General features: G+C 44.9%; 1 protein-coding gene across 1 annotated transcript in view; it reads left to right on the top strand.

Annotated features, from left to right (window-relative positions):
- The window catches only part of Hsf2bp (heat shock transcription factor 2 binding protein), an 83,647-nt gene that overhangs the window by 26,956 nt on the left and 35,393 nt on the right, over positions 1-21,298 (top strand). The window contains exons 5-8 of the mRNA XM_021221779.2: positions 434-583; positions 2,352-2,484; positions 5,955-6,072; positions 21,005-21,108. Coding sequence (XP_021077438.1) covers positions 434-583; positions 2,352-2,484; positions 5,955-6,072; positions 21,005-21,108 — 505 coding nt within the window. The remainder of the gene's footprint in view (positions 1-433; positions 584-2,351; positions 2,485-5,954; positions 6,073-21,004; positions 21,109-21,298) is intronic.

Genomic DNA, 21,298 nt, shown 5'->3' with positions numbered 1-21,298 from the left:
CTGTGTGCAGTGCAGGCCGTGTGTTAGGTCGCTGCAGACTCTAGCAGCGCTGTTGTGTGCAGTGCAGGCCGTGTGTTAGGTCGCTGCAGACTCTATCAGCGCTGCTGTGTGCAGTGCAGGCTGTGTGTTAGGTCGCTGCAGACTCTAACAGTGCTGCTATGGGGGTTATCACTTGGGACCCAAGCCACCTCTAGTTTTCTCTTTACTTGAATGGATGAATTTAGCTTTTTGCAGTTATCCTTCATAAGCTGCAAAACAGCCGTGTGTTCTGTAAGCTTGGAACTTAACTGTTTAGATGTGAATTGTGACTCATAAGGGCTAGAATTCTGAATGCTTTCTCTTTAATAAATATCATTGTGAAAGAGAACATGTGATAGAGGTTTTTGAGATTGAATGCTAGTATCTGTTTTCTTGTTGTATTTTGTGAATTTAGGAGAAGTTGGCTCTTCGACAGCAACTGAATGAGGCAAAACAGCAGCTCCTCCAGCAGGCAGAATACTGCACACACATGGGAGCTGTCACCTGCACCCTCCTCTGGGGGGTCTCCAGCAGCGAGGAGGTCGTCAAAGCCATTCTAGGAGGAGTAAGTTGTCTAGCACTGTTGACTAGAAGAGGCAGCATGTCTGCTGTGACATTGACTGCTGAGGCCTGCCGTGCTGCAGACTTGTAACGTTCATTCACCAGATGGTGACCAGATGCCAGCTGTGTTCAGTGTGTCACCTGGTGCTCTGGGGATGTGTAAAATTAAGTACCATGTTCTGTCCCAGAACCCAAGAGGAGTTTTTGTATATTAACCACTTAATGTATGCATAAAAATCTAACGGCATTCTCAGTGCTCGTGTGTTTTACCTCATGGGTAAGATAGGAATTAAACAGGTTGACATATTTACATATCTAGTATTATATGTATGTATGTTAGGGATTTCCCATGAGGAGAGGAATTTGAAGTTGTCCTTGATGAGTAGATAGGAATGGCAGAAGTGGTAAGGATACTTTAAGAAGCAGTCAAAACAAAGGCATAGAGTGGCCCAAAGGGCACACCTTTAATCCCAGCACCCAGGAGGAAGAGGTGGAGGGTCTCTGTGAGTGTGAGACTAGTCTGTTTGACAGAGGAAGCCTAGGACAGCAGGGCTACATGGAGAAACTGTTTCAAAAAACCAAACCAAACAACAAAGACAAAGAAGGTAGGAGTGAGAAGTGTGCCTTCCTTTTGGATAGAGGGGAGGGAGGTCACGTGACTGGGTGGAGGGCTTCTGTCCTGAAGCAGTGGGCAAGTGCTTTGAATGAAGGGGTGATAGGACAAGGGCAAATATAGGAAATTAACATGAGGATGAGCGAGTGAGGGTTGGGGTGAGGCTGCAGCCCTCTGCAGGGCAGATGGGGAGGGAGGAGGCATGTGGGAGCTGTGTGAGTAAACAGGTGTGGTGTCAGGGTGAGGTGACAGAAGTATAATTTTCAAGACTGCATGAGACTTTGCCTTAAAAATAAAGATGATTTCCGTGTTGTAATTTACCCACTGGACTTAAGTGGTTCACTGGTTTCTTAGAAAACTTCTAGAGTTGGGAGACCATCCCCACTCTTAGAATAATCTGTCACCCAAGATGTTCCTTTATGATGTTCTCTAAGGTTTTGTTTTCTGTTTTTACATTCTAAAATGTGCCCTGGTTTTAAGTAAATCTTGACAGTTTTATACACACATACACACTTGCATGCACAGATTGTATCTCAGTCACATAACCCAGGTTCCCTTCGACGTCCTATGCTCACTTCCTTTTTTATCTAAATGTCACTAAGGCCATTAGTGCTGCCTATGTATGGCTGGGTGTAGGGCCATCCACTAGAACATGGGCCAACCAGTGCCCACAGACGTGAAGAGCACTGACTCCAGCAGCCATCAATTGTCAGTCGCTCCTCTGTGAGGCAGGGTGGGCACAGCGCCTCATAAGCCCATCTCTTCTCCGACTTGCTTTGTGCAGGTTGCACAGCTGCTGGGAGTCACAAGTGCAGTAGTCCTGTCATGACCAGGGGACAGCATTTGCAGCACTCCTTTTATCCTCCAAGTCCAGCATTCTTTCCACGCAGTCTTCTGTGATGTTCCCTGAGCCTGGGTGTGTGGGGTTAATGTAGATGTCTCCTTAAGGGGTGAACATTCAAAAGTCACTTATTCTGCTGCTGTGGCCAGGTCTGACTGTCAGTATCGACTGTGTCCCTTCCTGGTTGAGTGGTGGCACAGACTTCTCTATGATTGCTTCTGTAATTACACCCTGTCTCCCTTCTACATGGCTTGCCCATTCTGGTGTTGTTACCCAGGCTTCTTTGGAAAGATGTGACAGTTCTTTTTTATCTTTCAGGACAAAGCATTGAAGTTTTTCAACATAACTGGCCAGACAATGGAGAGTTTTGTGAAGTCATTGGATGGGAATGTCAAGGAGGTTGATTCTGATGAAAATCAATTTGTCTTTGCACTGGCTGGGATTGTAACGAGTAGGTAACTTCAGACACAGGGCTGTATATCAGGGTTGGTAATTACAGGTGTTTGTGTGTGTGTCTGAAGGACAGTGTGAACACTGGAGTCTATTTCCTTAAGCTGGGAGAGGTGTCAGGTGTATGTAGTATGCGAAAGCACCCAAGGGCAGTGGTCACTCTCACTTAGAAGTAACTGAGCTAAAGGAAACCCAGGTTGGTTTGGTTGCTATTTATTGTTTTGCTACCAAGCTGATCTTCCAGTCTTGCACACAACAAACACTCTCCCAATTGCTTTTCATCTTTTTTTTTTTTTCCCCGAGACAGGGTTTCTCTGTATAGCCCCGGCTGTCCTGGAACTCACTTTGTAGACCAGTCTTATGTGTGTCGTCATTGTTCTTGTCTGTGTCACTGTTCTGTTGCTGTGAGGAGACGCCATGACCACAGCAACTCTTACAAGAAAGCATGTACCTGGGGTTGGCTGTGTATGCATGGGTTTAGGTGAACTGATACTAGTATGGTTCTTTATGACCTTTCAGATACTCTTGCTGTCACTTCACCCCCTTTCTTCTGTGTTTACCTCCCTCTCCATCTTTAATTATTCTCCCCCCACCCCAATTGTTCTGTAACAAGCTCAGGTTCCTGCAGTGGAGGAGGCTCTGAAAGGTGCTGATCTTTCAGGAGCGCCATGTACAGCATATTCCCTCTTGGCGTTGTCATGCTGTGCAGAGGGATATCCATGAAGGATGTTTATGATATTTCTACACTCTCTATTCTGTGGGTATAGCAGACAAGGGTAACACAGTCTGACTTTTCTTTTTTTTTCTTTTTCTTTTTTTTATTAGATATTTTCTTTATTTACATTTCAAATGCTATACCGAAAGTTTCCCATACCCTCCCCCAACCCCTGCTCCCCTACCCACCCACTCCCACTTCTTGGCCCTGGCATTCCCCTGTGCTGGGTCATATAAAGTTTACAAGACCAAGGGGCCTCTCTTCCCAATGATGGCCAACTAGACCATCTTCTGCTACATATGCAGCTAGAGACACAAGCTCAGGGGGTACTGGTTAGTTCATATTGTTGTTGCACCTACAGGGTTGCAGCCCCCTACAGCTCCTTGGGTACTTTCTCTAGCTCCTCCATTGGGGGCCCTGTGTTCCATCCGATAGCTGACTGTGAGCATCCACTTCTGTGTTTGCCAGGCACTGGCATAGCCTCACAAGAGGCCTCTATGTCAGGGTCCCTTCAGCAGAATCTTGCTAGCATGTGCAATAGTATCTGGGTTTGGTGGCTGATGATGAGATGGATCCCTGGGTGGGGTAGACAGTCTGACTTTTCATACATACAGATAAAAACTTCATATTCTGGGGTTGGTTGCAAGAGGTGGCTTGCTGAATGGTACTGTGAGATCACTGAAGACTTACTCATTTCTGTATTCAATGGTGTGACTCTGGTCTCTAACTCAATCATGTAAGTGTCCTGTTTACAATTTTTTTTTGGAAGAATTGGCACCTGTATACTCAGTTTCTTATATAAAACTCTCCTACTTATCTTGCAGGGTTTTCTTGCTAACATTCTTCAGTTAGTGGAGCTGGCTCTGTACAATGGATTGGAGTTTTTATTAGAAACTTGTGTTTTTCTTTAGCTGGGTCAGTGAGGAAGACACATAGTCAGTAGACTGTGAAGGATCAGGTATGAACTGTACACAGTAATGCTGCACAGGGCTGCATGTGTCCTAAATGGGTATGTGTATTTCAGTTTAAGACGTGGGAGAAGTAACTTGGGATTTTGTTCAGTCCCGGTAGACATAACCTTCTGAGTGTTGGCTTTACAGATGAAGGCAGATCAGAACTTCCCCCTTATGGATGAGTCTCTGGAAATCCAGATGTGCTGGTCTCTGTTCTGGGGAGAGTTTGGCCGTAGGAAGGCTGCAGAGATGGCTGTCTTGGGGTTAGGTCAGGTACTTGTCTTGTCGCTGTTCTGTAGCTGTGAAGAGACACCATGACTAAGGCAACTCTTAAAAAGAAAGCATTTAATTGGGGCTGGCTTACAGCTTTAGAGGATTAGTCCATTGCAGAGACTGTGGCAGCATGTATGGGGCTGGAACACAGGCAGGGGATGGGGGAGGGAGGAAAAGAGAGAGGAAGGAAGGAAAAGAACCTCAAAGCCCACCCCTAGTGACACTTCCTCCAACAAAGCCACACCTCCTAATCCTATTAATCCTTCTGAAGTAGTGCCATTCCTGATGACTAAACATTCAAATATATGAGCTCATTGGGGCCATTCTTATTCACACCATCACAGTACTACCATGAAATGCAGATAAAGATTTTCTTTCTTGTTTGTGGGGACTCCACACTACCCACCATTAGGATTTTCAGTAGATAATGCTGGAAGAGCTGCAAGAGCAACAAGTGCTCTGAACTACCAAGCCATCTCTGCAGCACCCACTGTGTGTGTATATAATTCTCTATTATATGTATGTGTGCATATGTGTGTTGCAGAGTGTGTGAGGAGGTCAGAATAGTACTGACTACAGTTGATGGAGTCGGTACTGTAAGCAGATGAGATACTCCACTGACCTGGATCCCTCCCCAGGATAGATTTTGTTAGCCAAGGGAAGGTAGGCTGCTGCTGCCCCATCCCCTTCCATCTTGGCCTCCTTGGTTTCCTACCTTCATCAGTTTGCATCATGCCTCCTTCTTAGTCCTGACAGAAGACTCTACAGAGAGGTGCATTGTGTGCTGGACTTACTGATGCATCCTTATAGCTCTGTGTGAATACTGGTACGGTGGGGTCTCCATGCTCATTTGTAGAGTCTGAGGTATGAAAAGATTTGTTTACTGATGATAGTCGGGCAGAACATTTAGGAGAATGTTCAGATTAAGTTTTCATGTTCTGCCTTTGAAGCCGTATGATTCCATTTCATGTCATAGTGAAAAGTCATTAATCCATGCCTGGTCCCCCAGCAAGACCGGTCATCGGCTCCACGTTCTTCTTGGATCAGATAGCTATTGGTCTGGTTTTCTGGGGCATGGTGCTGCAGACACCCAGGTTCACGTGCTTCCTCCCATGGTTATGGTATGACTTCCTGATGTGTAGTTACTCTGACCCTTGTCAGGTCTTCACTCAGTACCATTACAACTTTACAAGCAGCACTGAGGTTCGGTGCTCACTGGTTACTTGCTCTCCTTGGATCTGTAAAGAGAAAGTCAGGGAGTATACTTTCTAAGTAGAATTTTCCAGAATGTGAAACACCCATGATTTCTTGGGAAAAAAAAATCACCACTGTCCCCATCAGCACTGTGTGTGAGAGACAGCGGCAGAAATAGAGTGAAAGTGCAGGTATGTTGATGCCATGATATGTGAGTGTGTGCCTGGTGATATGCGCATGGAGGTTGGAGGGAGGCCAGGAGTCATTCTTCTCTGTCTGCCACTGTGTGATCTGGGCTGCACCTGCCATCGTGACGCTTTGTTCTGTCTTCTGCAGATGTTGCCGCCATTGCGTGTGGTCGTGAATTCTTGGTGAATTCCAGCCGGGTGCTCCTGGACACCATGTTGCAGCTGCTGGGGGACTTAAAGCCTGGCCAGTGCACCAAACTCAAAGTGTAAGTAGAGAACAGCTCCGTCTCTCAACTTGCTCAGTGCTTGGATTGTGCTGATGGAGTCTCTCTGTAAACAGTTGATCCAGCAGTTCTAAAAAACCAGGAAGCAGGACTTAAGGAATGTATTATCTCTTTAGATGATATTTTATCTAATTTTATTTGAGACAGGGCTAATGTGTAGCACAGGTTGGCCTTGAACTCATGTTCCTCCTGCGTTAGCCTGCTGGCTATTGGGTTAAATAGTATTTCAGAAAAAAAAAAAAACCATAAGTCAAGAAAAGGAATATTTACCCCTTAGTGAACCCTAAATATTTCAGGGCTGTGTTAATAGTGGCCTCAGGATGAGCTTCAGTAGGTGTGTGCTATGGGCAGTTTCCTACCCAGGTACTAAACTTTGTAGCTATTTTTTCTTAATCATTGTAACAAATCAGGCCAGACTTCCATTTACTATCTCAGTGTTGTATGTAGGTCAGTGTCTGAGTTGGCTTGACCAGGTCCTCTGCTGGGTGCTGGGTGTCTCATAAGGCCAAAACCAAGGTGGTGCTCAGCTGGGTCCTTGGAGGAGGCTCTGGAAGAATCTGCTTCCCTGTTCTAGTCTATCGGATGAGCAGCGGGCCAGCTGAATCCTGTCCAGGGCTGACTGCTCTTCCTCACGTGGCCCCACTGTCATGCCACAGTGCTTCTCAGAATTGGCATCTGTATTAGTTTCTTTTCTGGTTGCTGTGACACAAGCAGTTAAAAGAATGAAGGCGTTGTTTATGCTCACACTTTAAGGGTGCAGTTAGTCCCTCGTCCAGGGAAGGCACTGTGGCAGGAGTGTGAGGCAGCTGGTCACATGGCTTCCATGGTCAGGAAACAGGGAAAATGCTGACACTCAGCTGGGTTTCTCCTTTTGAAAAGTATTTTTAACTCCTTCTTTATGTGTGTGCATGTGTGTGCTCCTCGAGAATTTGTGTGTGTGGTACAGCATGCGCATGGAACTTAGAGGATGACTAATGGATATCAGTTCTCTCTGCTACATGGGCTTCAAGAGTTCAACACAGGCCAGTCAGTCTTTTTTGTTTTGTTTTGTTTTTTGAGACAGGGTTTCTCTGTATAGTCCTGGCTGTCCTGGAACTCATTCTGTAGACCAGTCTGGCCTTGAACTCAGAAATCCGCCTGCCTCTGCCTCCCAAGTGCTGGGATTAAAGGCGTGCGCCACCACTACCCAGCTTAGACCAGTCAGTCTTGGTGGGAACTGTTTACCCGTTATACTATCTCAACAGCCCACTTTATCCCCTTATTCAGTCCAGGATCCCAGATCATAGAATGGTACTGCTTATATTCAGAGTGAGTCCTCTTTCCAAACCTTCTGGAAACACCCTCAGAGTTGCTTTTCCATGTTAATTCTAAATCTAGTTGAGTTGATCATGATTATCCATCACAGTGTGTATCACACTTTTTCTGTTGTTCCTAGCCAGAGAGACTGCTTTCTGTGGGCTCGTGTGTTTAGATTAGACATATTGGATAAACCTGTTTAATCAGCTCAGTGCCTGCTGATTAGTAACTGTGATTGCATCTGCAGAACCTCTTTTGCCATGTAATTTAACTTTATCAGAGTATGATGTATATATAGTCTTGGGGAATAGGACGGGAAGTCTTTTTTTCCTTTTTTGGGGGGGACAGTGCTGGGAATGGAATCTAGTGCTTTTTACAGCAAACATTCCTGTGCTAACATATAGACCCATGGCAGAAAACTTTGGGGATTATTAGGGTTCTTCCTGCGATATGTTTTTCCAACTGTATGCCTTTTGTATTGCAGGTTTCTCTTACTTAGTTCAGGAGCCCCTTAAACGTCTGTGGCAGATACTTCTAGCATCTGTGCCATCTTGGCCTTGGTGTCTCTTATATTTTCCCATGAAGTGAGATTTTCTTTTTCTCTTTGTATGCTGAATGATTTTGGATGCATTCTGGGCATTTGGAATATGTCAAAAGCCTCATGTTTAAAGCCTGTGAAAGATTCAACAGTGCATTGGATTTGAGCCACAAGTCACATGTTGTTTCAGTATCAGCCCCATGCCTGTAATGTTTCAACCCGCTGTCTCCCAGGCCAGTGCAACTGCCCTGTGTGTCTTCTGGTGCCATACAAGGGCTGCTTAGCGGCCCAGAGACTGTGCTGTGTATGACGAGGTGAGACTGGGGATTTAGAAGTATCTCTCTGAGGTCACTTCCTGAACAGCTGACTCTCCATAGTGCTTGTAGTGCTCTGGTGTTCCCCAGCTAGAGTGTGGAGGCTTGGTGTGATCTAAAGTATTATTGTGGCTGCTGCTTAACTGCCTGCAGCTATCAAGGTCCTTCAAGGTGGGGAAACATCCCCTTCTGCAGCATCTGAATTGCCTGAGGCTCCTACTATTACTGTGGCTACCAGAAGAATCCCCCTTTCTTCTCCTTAGACAGAGAGAGCCTTCTGTGCAGTCTGAGTGCAGGCCAATGGAGCTGGTGGTTTGGTCCTTCATGCTCTGCTCCCATTTCCTCAGCTCATGTGCTGCTCACCAGTCATGATCCCTGTAGCTGCTCCGTGCGTTGTATTGAGTGCAGGGAGGATCCATGGTGATACCCTGTGTGAACCACAGCAGTCTGCACTAGTGTTTTATGCTGACATGTCTATGTGCATGAACAATGCATGCTGTAATGTGACATGTAGTTTTCTTTGTAATAGCATTAAAACTTGACTGGATCTTATCTGTTTATGGGGGGGGGGGCGTCTCAAAAATTGCAGAAGTCCTAATGTTGAGATCACCTTTCTCTGCTTGAGGGGACATCTGGGATATTTTTAATTTCTCTACCTATACACTGCTACAGTGAACATTTGGTAAATAGCTACTTGTGGACCTGTGTGTTAGTTCCTGTAGGAGTTTCCCCAGAAGTGGGATTTTTGAGAAGTAGCACCCATGCAGCTCTGTAAGATGCTGCCATTGTACTGTCTCCTATACCCTGTCAGCATTTTGTTATTTATTCCTATGGAGAGTATATGTGTCATCAGTCAGTTGGCCAGCCATTCACCCACCTGCGTCCCTCCTCTGACTTGGAATACCAGTGAGGTGGCGTGATTTCTGCATGTTCGTCCCATTACGTCTCCTCTGTGAATCGCCTGTCTGTACCCTTCTGTTTCCTGCTGAGCTGTCTCCACAGTGATGCGCTGGCATCTGTGTGGGCTCTGGGTGTTGATTCATTGCCTTCTTTTCTTCTGTGGTCTCTATAAGTATTCGTGGACCAACTCATCTCTCCTTCAGCTTCCCAGCAAGCATTGTGTGAGGGCTGCTTCTTTGCTTCCCTTCTTTGGCCTCTATTCTTGTGGGTCTTAGTAAGCACATGTTGGTGGCAGTGATGGTGGAGGACCTGCTGTAGAGCCATCAGATTGACTTCCTTTCCCAGGAGCCTTCCAGGATTGTACAGTCAGCTTCTGTCTCCTCCACTGGGGTCCCTTTGCTGTTGACAGTAGCCTGACTCCACTTAAATAGGGCCTTTGCTATGCTGTGCTGAGCTTTTTGGCATGTCTGTGATTCACTTCTCTCCTGGGGCTTTTGCTCTTATCGCTTTACCATCAAAGGATACTCACTTTCAGAGTTGTGCCTCGGGGCTAGAGATGGGTCCAGCTTTCTCCCAGCTGGTTTTTAACTGTAAAACTTTCTTTATGGTTCAGTTGTTATGGTGGTTTGAATGAGAATGGCCCCTTGTGCTTGAAAGTGTGACTAGTTAGTGGAATTGTTTGGGAAGGATTAGGATGTGTGGCCTCATCTGAAGAGATGTGTCACTAAGGGTTGGCTTTGAGATTTCAAAAGTCTACAACTATCCCAGGTAGCTGTCTCTTTGCCTTAAGTTTATGGGTCAGATCACATTCTTCTATTCCACTTGCCACTCACTTTAACTACAGACCTAGACAATGGTAGGCAGAAATCCTGTTACAGCCTGAGTGCTATGCCTTCAGGTTCCCTCCACCAAATTCCATTGCTTTTGAATCCAGCCTCTCTCAAGCTCTCAGGGCTGGAACTATACAGCTAGAGTCTTTGCCAAAATGTAACATGAGGGCTTTATTATGTTACTTTTTTTTTGGAGAGATATGAACAAATGTCTGCTCACCCAGACAGGGCACTGACTAGCTTAGTGAACCTAAATGTTTTGGGTTACTTACTGAATCATGGATGAGTCAAAGGCAGCTGCATCCCTGAGTTCTGACCCCAGCATGGGTGATGACTCACAGGAGCTGTGTGCCTTCACTTCCCTGGACAACTTGGAGGCAGCCAGCTCATCCTCCAGCAGTTGCCAGTGCTTATGTAACCTTGGGGAGAGGCTCTTCTGAGTTTCAGGAACTTCCCAAGAGTGTGTTTGTTACTTCCTGAGTTTTTCTTCCCCTGCTGTCATGTGACACTAGTATTTCCATTTGACCCTTGATGAAAGCAGGCAACCAAAACTCTTGTTTTGTATTAGACATGTGAAATTCTCCAGCCTTTTAAAGGTGATACTCAGTTGACAAGCACGGGGGAGAAGCAACACATTCATTGGATACACTAAGGCTTTGGCCTAGTTGGTAGAAGACCTGCTTAGCACATAGGAGGCCTACCCTGTCACCATATAAATCAGGCACAGAGGTACATGTCTGTACTTTGCACTCTGGAAATAGAGGTGGGGAATCAGAACACAAGTTCAAGGTCACCCTCAGTTATTTAGAGAGTTCAAGGCAGCATAGGCTACACAAGATTCTGTCTCAAAGCAAACAGATAATAAAAATAGCAGCCTTCACTCTGACTATTCCAGACTTGCTGTCTTTAGCCAATAAGAGCTTCCATGAGAAGGGTCTTATAGCAATCCACACATGGCTGAAAGACATGATCCAATCACAGAGGTGGGCTGTCTCTGCACGGCATGTAGATTCCACACAGTTGGCTGTGAAGGCTCTGAGGCTCCACCAGGTCAGTACTTCCGCTGATTTCCACTCAGGTGCTGACAGTGAGGAGGAGAAGAAAACACTAACTTCATGGAGAAGGACTAGGTGGATCTGAAACTCTGAGATGTGTTTCTGCAGTTCACCATTTGTGACTAGAAATGGCCCTGCAGAGCCTGTCCTCCCTCCTGCCTTCGTCTGACTGACATGCAGGTTGTTCTGAAACCCCTCTCACTGAAACACTCTATCTGCCACTTAGGTGCCATTCAGGGAGAGGATGCTCCCTTTGCTGGGATTGCAACCCAGTCCATACCTGGGGTAGAACATTGAGCTGTTCACTGTGGTCACTTGGGAACAGGTCTTCCCAGGAATCATATTCCATGTCACCTGTCAGGGGTCTCTTCCCTACAGGTGTGGGGCACTTTAAACTCAGCTATCAGCCACCCTTTTCCATGACTTCTGTCTTAGTTAGGGTTTTACTTCTGAGAACATATACTATGACCAAGAGAGTCTTAAAAAGGACAACATTTAATTGGGGCTGGCTTACAGGTTCAGAGGTTCAGTCCATTATCATCAAGGCAGACACATGGTAGCATCCAGGCAGGCATGGAGCAGGAGGAGCTGAGAGTTCTACATCTTCATCTGAATGCTGCTAGCAGAATACTAACTTCCAGACAGCTAGGATGAAGGTCTTAAGCCCCCTCCCCACCCCACAGTGACATATCCACTCCAACAAGGCCACACCTCCTAATAGTGCTGCTCTCTGGCCAAGCTTATACAAAGCATCATAGCATCCCTAACGACCTTACTTCTTTCCTTTAGGTTCCATCCTCTGGAAGTTTCACCACCTCCCAGTACTGCCACAGGCTGGCATCCAGTTTTACACATGGTCTCTGGGCAACATTGAAGGTCCAAACTATAGCAGCTGTTTTTGAGAAAAAACTGATACTAAAGAACCATGTGTGGATTTATAACCAGAGGCTAGTGTTGCTTCACTCTCGTTGTGTTACATAGTGATGAGGCTTAGCATACAGATATTGGTTTAGAACCCCATCAGTCATAAATCACAATTTTAGGTTGTCGCTTGACAGGGATGGGGGCCCCGAATCTAAATAAAGATGTAAAATAGTTAATGACTAGGGCTGAGGCTGGCTCAGCGGTAGAGCATCTGGCTGCTAAGGATACACAAGGTCCTGGGACTGGCCCTGTGCAGTCGGAAAATATACCTCCTTGTTGTGTTCCCGTTAGAAATGAGCAGACTCTAACTGTAGGCTTCTGTCAGGAGAGAGCTGACCAGGGTTAGGTATGTGGAGGGTGGTGGAACATTGTCTGCTGTGTGTAAGTGCTGGTTCCTATCTCCAGTACTCTGGCTAGATTACACAGCTTAACCAGTTCTCTCTCAGCTTACATGCTGTCTTTGATGAGAAACTTGTTTCTGTGCCTTAAAATTGGTCAGTGGTGCCAACTTGTCTGCTGGGCTCAGCCGGCTGAGGACCGGAGTCTAGAACCCGTGTCTGTCTGTGGTACTGGGCGTTCACCGTTCCTTGATGGAGCAGGTCTGACGGCAGGAAGGTGGTTCATTTCATCCCTTTCACCTCACTGGCAGTTCCGGCTGTCAAGAGCAAGGTCGCGCTTTCTGTCCTGTCTCAGGCCTCCTCTGTTTCATTCAGCAGAATTGCTTGGGTGGCTTTCCAAGCTCACCCCTCTCATTTAAAACATTTTTTTTTCCTTTTAAACCTTATGGTATATCAGAATACTTCCGTCACAGAGGATTTGTTTTACTAAGGAATCCAGGTTGATACCTAAGCACTTTAAGGGCACAAAGTTAGCAGTAGACAGGCCTTCCAACATGTTTGTGTTCTGTCTCGCCTTTGTTCCTTGTGTTCTTAATGTCAGCTGGGTTTATAACAGGATCAGGGGAATGGATACTGGGCCATTTGACAATCAGAACCGTGATATGTCATTCACAAATAGTTTTTGTTGGAATAGAAATGTCATATGGAGAAATCATCTGCACAAGAAGCAAGTCTTCTTTGATGACCTAGAGGTCCCTGGCTTCTGTGACATGTACCCTGGCAGTGACACAGGGCTCAGGTCTCTCAACATTACATTGGTTCCATTTTAGCTTCTTAAGAACAACTGATCTGGAGACAAATATGAAAATTCAAAGACAGTTATGATATATGAGTAAATTTTACCATTTTGAGGTTGCATGACAGTTAGTGCCAAAGCACCCAGACACTTTGCCCAGGTTTCCCTGAACCATACTCATCCTCATATGGTAGCGTTGCTTTTTCAGGTTTAGAGAAGATTGGCTGGTTTATTATCATGCTATAAAACAGAAGGTGAAAGGTGTTTTGGGCTTGGTGGGTCACACCGGGGCTCTTGCTGTTACTTAGCCCTGCTCTTGTGACCTTCATAAAAGCAGCTATGGGCATAGTTTAAGGCTTGTGACTATGTGTTTAGGACTGATTTCTCTAGGAGCACTACATTTGAGCAGCCCTAAGGCCTACCGCATAGTTTGTTAGGGTGCAACTTTGTAATCCTTGTGAAACTGCTAATAAACTCAGATGGCTTGCTGCCTGTTGGAGGTTGGAGGACTGAGAATTCTTGCCCTGCTGGTAGTTTTATGTCAACTTGACACAAGCTAGAGTCATCTGGGAAGAGGGAGCCTCATTTGAAAAATTCTCCACAGGTTGACTGTGGGCAAGCCTGTGGGGCATTTTTTTTTTTTTGTATTTTTCTTTTCTTTTGTTTTTGTAGGGCATTATTTTGATTGAAGATTTATGTGGGGGCACCCATCTCTGCAGGCAGTGCCACCCCTAGGCTGATGATCCTAGATACTATAGGAAGGCAGGCTAACCACGCCAAGAAGAGCAAGCCACTAAAGCAGCACTCCTTAACAGTCTTGGCATTGGCTGCTGCCTCCAGGTCCCTGCCTTTGTTTGAGTTCCTGCCCTGACTTCCCTCAGCAACAGAGTTTGACCTAAGAGTTGTAAACTAAAACCATTTCCTGCCTAAGTTGCTTTTGGCTATGATGTTTTATGGCATCAATAGAAAACCTAACTAAGACACTGTTTAGGAAAGTGCTGGTGCCTTCGGTCTTTCTGACTCCTGGCATTGCTCTGGCTTTGAAAATTGTCATGGAAATATGGGAAGAAGGGAGATTTGGTTTCTGTGCATTGTGACCAGTTGATGGCTTGTCTTAGCAGGGCCCTGGCTGTGCCTCATCCTCAGGTTCTCAATTGCTGGCTTTTGTGTGACTCTTTTTCTATATCCAATTGCTAGTCTGTGGTGTGGTAAAGACAAACTGAGGAGCCTGCCTTTCTCAGACTGAAGTCCTGGGGGAAACCTAGCATCCCAACAGAAAGCTGCAAAGGTGTTGTGTGTGCTATGTATGCATATGCTATCATTCCCTTAGTTAGTCCCTGTAAGTAGACTGCATCACTGGTCCTGGTTTCTTCTTGCTCCAGGCAGCTGTATGTCCCCACATGGTGCTGTTGCCCATTTTACCTTTATTTATAAACTTGTAGCCTTTACAGAATTTTAATTTTAATTATTATATAAAATTTATGCCCATAGAGCATTTTGGAAATCCTTCAAATTTGTGCCCAAAGGGAGTACTTAGCTCTACACACACTGACTGCCCCTGCTAGTTAAGTGTTTGATGGTCTGTCTATTGGCCATTGCAGAATGTGTTGTGGGCCTCGAAGCTCTGCTGTATTTTCCTGAAGAGAGCCGATGCTTGTCTCAGCAGGGCCCTGGCAGTGCCTCATCCTCAGGTTGTGGCACTCACTCTGTTCGGTGCCTCAGTGTCTGCCTTGGACAGTCATGCGACCCTGGCTGGCTGAGCACTTGGGAGCTCTGCCATGTGCACCAGGTGCTTCTACATTGGAACCTCTTCCTCTGCTTCCTCCTCCGTTGCCTACAGTCTGGGGAATCCAGGCCCTGTCTTGTAACTCATGCTGTGTGGGCTTGTGTGAAAGCTGCCCTTCTTGTCTCAAGCAATGCTCTCTCCGTGGAAGGGGGTGGTGCTCACAGATCCTCTTAGGAAGGAGAACTTCTGATTACTACAAGTGAGAGGCTGTTGCCATGCAGTCTGGGCTGTCATCACTGCTGCTCAGTAAGTTTCAACTTCCCCTAAAACTGTGTGTGTGTTTCATTACTTTTACTTTAAAAGTTTATTTATGTATTCATTAGTGTTCAGTTCTAACTGTTATCTGACTACTCCAGTAATGGCCCAAGTCACAGGGATCCCAAAGACCACCGAGGAGCCAATTCTGATGCAAACACATAACGGTCTTTATTACGAGCTGGAGATCAAGAGCCGTCACCAGCACTGTTGCAGTGGGTCAGAGTGAGAGCCTCAAGTCTAGGGGTGTAGGGTATTTATTGTAGTTACAGAAACCTTGGGGAATTTCCATATGGGTCAGCAAGTTAATATTTTAAAAACTGCATTTCTGGCATAATCTGCAGGAAGCAAGCACAGGGGCAAAGCCACCTGACACACAGGATGGCTGGGTTATCTATTCTCTGCAGGATGTCTTAGGTTATCTGTGAGTACCTTGACCCCACTCTTACAGTCTGACTGGCTGTTGGGGAGGGGGACCATAGGATGTTTGCTCAAGTGGACTTTGTGGTTTTCCTCATGGAACTGGAGTTTAGTGCTGGAGCTTCAAAAAGGGAGTTGGTTGGGATTTACAACTCCTAGTTAGTTATGTAGCTTATTTTAATGGAGATATTCTTCATAGCTGGGAGGAGAAGGTTATTCTTGTAAATTATGAGCATGTGAATATATGTACTTGAGTATGGGTGGAGTCTGTGTGGATGAGATGGCCCCAGGTGGTGCTGGGGACTGAACTCCTCCTCTGGAGAGCATCAAGTTCTCCCGACTGCTGTAGGACCTCTCTGGGCTGGAGACACTGTTTTTATTTTTCCAAATATTGCTTGGAGTTTTAAAACTTAGTTTAAAAAATGATTTTAAGTCAGTCTGAAACAGGAGGATGAAATCCTGGCCATGTTGTCAAGATCCTGTTTCAAAGTGATTAAAAATTGTTTTAAACTTAATTGCGTGGTGGGTCAGAGAATCAATCTGTGTACTATGAGAGTCTGTTGCTGCGCACTAGCTGCTTTGTAGTTCTGTTGATAAGCTCTTTATTGCAGTCTATGTTTAAAAATTGTAGTTACATTTAGTGTTTGTGTTGTACATGTGTGTATGTGTGCCATAGTGTGCATGTGAAGGACAGATGTTAGAGGATAACTTCTGGCAGTTCATTCTCTTCTTCCATAGTGTAGATCCCTAGGACTGAACTCAGGCCATCAGATTTGTCAGCAAGTGCCTTTATCTGTTGCGCCCTTATGCATCTTCCTGGCACGTATCTTTGAGGAGCAGTTCTAGATGCCTGCCACAGTAGAGTGATGGCTTCCTGAGTGTTTGGCCCTGCAGTCGTCATCCTCAGTGTTCCCTCTCTGTCAGCATTTGCATGGTGTGTCTTCTGTTCCTTTATTCGCATCCTTTGTGTGAACCTTTGGTTTTAGGTTTAGTTGTATGCTTGTGATGTTAAACCAGTCTAGCAATCTGCCTTTTGGCAAGATAATCCTGCCTGCTATTTCCAGCTATTAAAATCCTTGGTTTTATTCCTTTCATTTTGTCTCATTTTTATTTGGGTTATTTGATATCTTCCCCTCAATATCTCTATCCCCCGCCCCTTTTCTTTTCTTGTTTCTTCACACTGCTTCTCGGATGCCTTTCTTCTCTGAGTTTACTTTCCTCCTTAGGATATAAAAGTTGACCTCTACTCAGTGACTGGCTTTCCTTTAGAGCATGCTGGGATATATTTGGTATCTGCTTGAAAGTAATGAATACTTTTCTGAACAGTAGAAGGACCTCAGAATGATTTAGTTCTTACCTCTCAGTCCACATGTGTTTGGAGAATGTGTCCCTGCTTTGTTGGAAACACATTAGTCACAGTGTTAGTCATTGTTATTACTGCCTTTCCCCACAGTGTTCCTTCTCTGTTTGCATTTCTGTACCGTGGTTCCCTTTCCCTTTCGTGTTGTAGCTAAGAATTTTCTTCTGAGGTCATTTTCTTTTCTTTTCTTTTTTGTTTTTTGTTTTTTTGTTTTTTGTTTTGAAGTTCTTCTTTCAAGTTTTTATAGTTAAGGTTTGTTTTGGGGACAATTCTCTTGAGATTTCTTTTGTATTATTTACTGGAAATACTTTTTATGGGTTTTTAATTCTGAGGTTACAGTGATTTTTCAGTTCCCTTGAAAAGCACACATTGCCTGCCCTCTGGCAACTATCTTTAAAAAACAAACAAACCTTTGTGCATAATGTGCGTGTACAGTGTGTGTGCATGTTCATGTGTGTGGAAGTAGGCAAGCATATTATAATATGTAGAGGCCTCAAGTGTTATTCTTTGTCTTCCCCTGGTTTGAGACAGGGTGTCTTTTTTTCTTTCTGTTGTGTGTGAGACTGGCCCATGCATTTAGAAATTCTGTTCTGTCTGCCTCTCGTCTCCCTGTAGGAATGATGGGATTACAGATTTGCTGTTGCATAGGGAGTCTACAACAGACCAAAGTGCAGATAACCATTAAAGTCCAACTTGAAGAACCAATGAGTTTTATTGAGAGCACTTACAGGAATATGGATTACTTATAGGAGCAGAAATGACTCAAAGGCGGTTGTATCACCAGAGCCACTCCATCAGGTGTGACAGCGCACTGCACAGCCTGCAGGCACTCCACAGGAGGGAGAGTGTCCTTCCTTTCCAGGCTGTTCAGTTGGGCAGAGCCTCTTCCAGGCAGCTCAGCCACTCCTTCTTTCTTCTAGATAGATTGGCTGTTCTTAATTCTTCAGGAGCCTGGGCTGGTTTCAAAGTCATCTTTGCAGCTTGTCTTGTCTGAGAGTGACTCTCAGCACCCCAGATGTTTATGTACTCTTGGGGAGGAAAGGGGCCTAGTGAATCTGGTCAGTTTTGGGGACTTGCTGAAGCTCTTTTGAATTATTTGCTTCCTGTCTTTTTGCCTCCTTGTAAACATCATGTTCTAGAATATCCTGTTGTCTCCCCTTCTCTTTACATCCTATACCTTTTTTTAAAAAAAAAAACTATTTTATTTCAAAGAGATCTGTTTCTGCTCTGCTTCCTGATCTCTACATCCTATGCCTTAAGAAGTTTCCCTCCAAGTTGGAAGGTAAACTTGATAAATTGCTGCACAGGACCCATGCACTACCATGTCCAGCTTTATGTGGAGTACAGAGATCCAAACACAGGTCTTTGGCTTGTACAATAAGTGGTTTACCAATGGAGCCGTCTCCCCAGCCCTGGCTTCTCTCTTTGATGCTGAGAGTCCAGCTTTGGGATGTCTTTTGTAGATGCTGTCATTTAATCCAACCCTTTGGAACACTCTCTGGATTTGGTATACTGTGATTAGATTGTGATGCGTGTATATCTATATTTCTTCTAATCTGTAGGCTGTTTCCTCATTTCCTGAAAAGTTTCAGTCTTACTTTTTTGGAGCACTTTTTTTCTTTTGTGTTTTTGGGGGCCTCTTTCATGGAGCACTAATTGGAAGACAGTTGGATGTAATCTAGCCACTCTCATTTCTCTTTTTGTTGTTGTTGTTTTGCTTTGTTCTGTTTATATTTCTCCTTTTGATGTGTCCAGGTCTTGGAATGTAGTTTGTTTATTTTTAGGATGATTTTATTTTCTATTTAAAAATTATATATCTGTAGTAGACATGTGCACATGAGTTACAGGTGTCTGTGGAGTTCAGGAGAGAGTATTGGCTCCCTTACATGTATTGGCTCACCTTACATTGTGTTACTGAGCTTTGCTTGCAGTGACATCATAGAAACGCACCAAAGAACTTCTTGTGAGATTCCTGAGGCTTCTTGTCACTTTCATGAATCTGGCTGAGTCCTTGCAGTTTCTTCTGGATTGAACTGCCCTGCTGATCTGTGTGTGGTATCTGCCAAGTGGACTGGATTGCAGCTGCTGGTTTGTGTTTGGTGTTTGCTAGTGGACTGGACTAAGAACACTAAAGATTGGAATCACTCCAAAGAACTATTTCTACTTCCCTGTATGCTAATAATCTTTCTTTTCCACTATCTCTGGTGGGTGGTGGGCTATAGGGGAGGTTGAACCCTTTTTAAAACAGGTTGTGAAAAATATATGCCTATAATAGTTTTCATTTTTATAAGGTTTGCTAAGAATTTCTCTCTCTCTCTCTCTCTCTCTCTCTCTCTCTCTCTCTCTCTNTCTCTCTCTCTCTCTCTCTCTCTCTCTGTGTGTGTGTGTGTGTGTGTGTGTGTGTGTACTCGTGTGTGTAGGGAGGAGAAGTTGATGTTGGATGTCTTCCTCAACTGCCCTTTATAGTTATGTTATACTTTTATGTGAGTGCTTGGCATTGAGCTGAGGTTCTCATGTTTGTGGAGCAAACACATAACTGACTGACTGAGACATCTCCCCGACCTAGGTTTTACTTGTTTTATTTTGCCTGGTGATTTCATAATAGTAGCCCTAGCTTCTTGGTCATGTTTTAGTTTTTCTTAGTTTTTACTACTGGACATTAGTGGTGCACTCAGGAAACAGAGGCAGGCTGACCTCTTGTAAATTCAAGACAATTCTTGGCCTGTGTTTCTAGTTCCAAGCTACCCAGAACTGCATAGTGAGACTCNTTTTTTTTTTTTTTTTTTTTTTAAGTAACAAGACAAATCAAAAACAAAACCAAGAACTAACGAAGTTTTTTCTACCTAGTCAGCGTATCTGTCTTCTGTTTCTGGGGTTGATACTGTAATGACTGAAAACACTGCCACTCTTCTTATGCTGGCTGTTACTTGGCCACCTTGGCTTTTCATTCACTGTCCAGTAGTCTGTGATACAAACTCACATTTGTCAGGGCTGTGTCTGTGCTTCTTGGAAGACGAGATAGATCTTTGATGTCCAGAAGAGTGGGGAAATCTCCTATACTAAAGAAATTACTTACTTTTCAGTTTAGCCTCAGCTAGGTTCTTAGAATGAGAGCCATTCTTGCTCAAGCAGCAGCAGAATAGTCTCTAGCCTAGTTGCTGATAGTGTTCCCCTGCAAAGCCTCTCAGGCCTGACCGCCACAGGCCTTGGTGCACTCAGCACTGGCTTCCAGATTCCTGCTAGGATGGCGCGTTAAGCTCTGCTTACAACAGTCAACCATTTTTCTAGTCCAGAACTTCAAGCCTTCCATGTCCTCCAAACCCACTGGTGAAATCTGGCACTACAGTCTGTCTTGTCACCCTGTGTCTGAGTTACTGTCTGTTGCTGTGATAAAGCAGCATGACCAAGGCAGCTTATAAAAAGAGCTGGAGTTGTGGTCCCAGAGGGATGAGGGTCCATCACCAGCAAGGTGAGGAGCATGGCAGCAGGCAGGCAGGCAGGCAGGCATGCCAGTGCAGCCTCAGCTGAGAGCTCACATATCCCATAAACAGGAAGTAGACAGCACACTGGGAATGGCACAAGTCCTTTGAAACCTCAAAGCCTACTTCCAGTGAGGCACTTCTTCCAACAAGGCCATCACTCCTAATTCTTCCCAGATAGTTCTACCAACTGGGGACCAGGTATTCAAACACGAACCTATGAACCATTCCCATTCGGGCCACCATGCACTCCAGATAAAACCTATGATTAGATTTTAGATGGCTTCAGTGAACCTCAAGGACACAGTGCACTTATAAACTGAGGGCTGCCTGAGTAAATGCAGGCTTGCTATTACAGGGCTGAGACATTGAGTTGTGAGGTTTCTCTGCCTGTGGTTCGATATACAAAAGGTGATGTCACAGTGCTACTGCTAAAGCTTCCTTCCCATTATCTATGGCTTTCTGTAGATGAAAACATTAAACATGTCTTCCACTTTATAAATGTTCTACCTGGATATCTGAGATGTAAAAATGTCTAGATCCTTGAGAGTAGACGATGAATTCAAGGTGAAATATAATATGGATATCCCAGCATATCAACACTGTATTCTTTTGCGTTTCAGTCTAATGCTGATGTCCCTGTATAATGTGAGCATCAATTCAAAAGGCTTGAAGTACATCACTGAGAGTCCTGGATTTATGCCTTTGCTGTGGTGGCTTTTGAGTGGTAAGGAGCCCTCTGATATGCTCTTGTGTGGTCATATGCTCTACCTCTGATATGTTCTTGTGTGGTCGTATGCTCTACCTCTGATATGCTCTTGTGTGGTCATATGCTCTACCTCTGATATGTTCTTGTGTGGTCGTATGCTCTACCTCTGATATGCTCTTGTGTGGTCGTATGCTCTACCTCTGATATG

Source organism: Mus pahari, chromosome 21, assembly GCF_900095145.1.
Source record: "Mus pahari chromosome 21, PAHARI_EIJ_v1.1, whole genome shotgun sequence".
NCBI lineage: Eukaryota > Metazoa > Chordata > Mammalia > Rodentia > Muridae > Mus > Mus pahari.
Note: the sequence above shows the minus strand (reverse complement) of the source record. Positions and strands in the feature narration are given on the sequence as shown.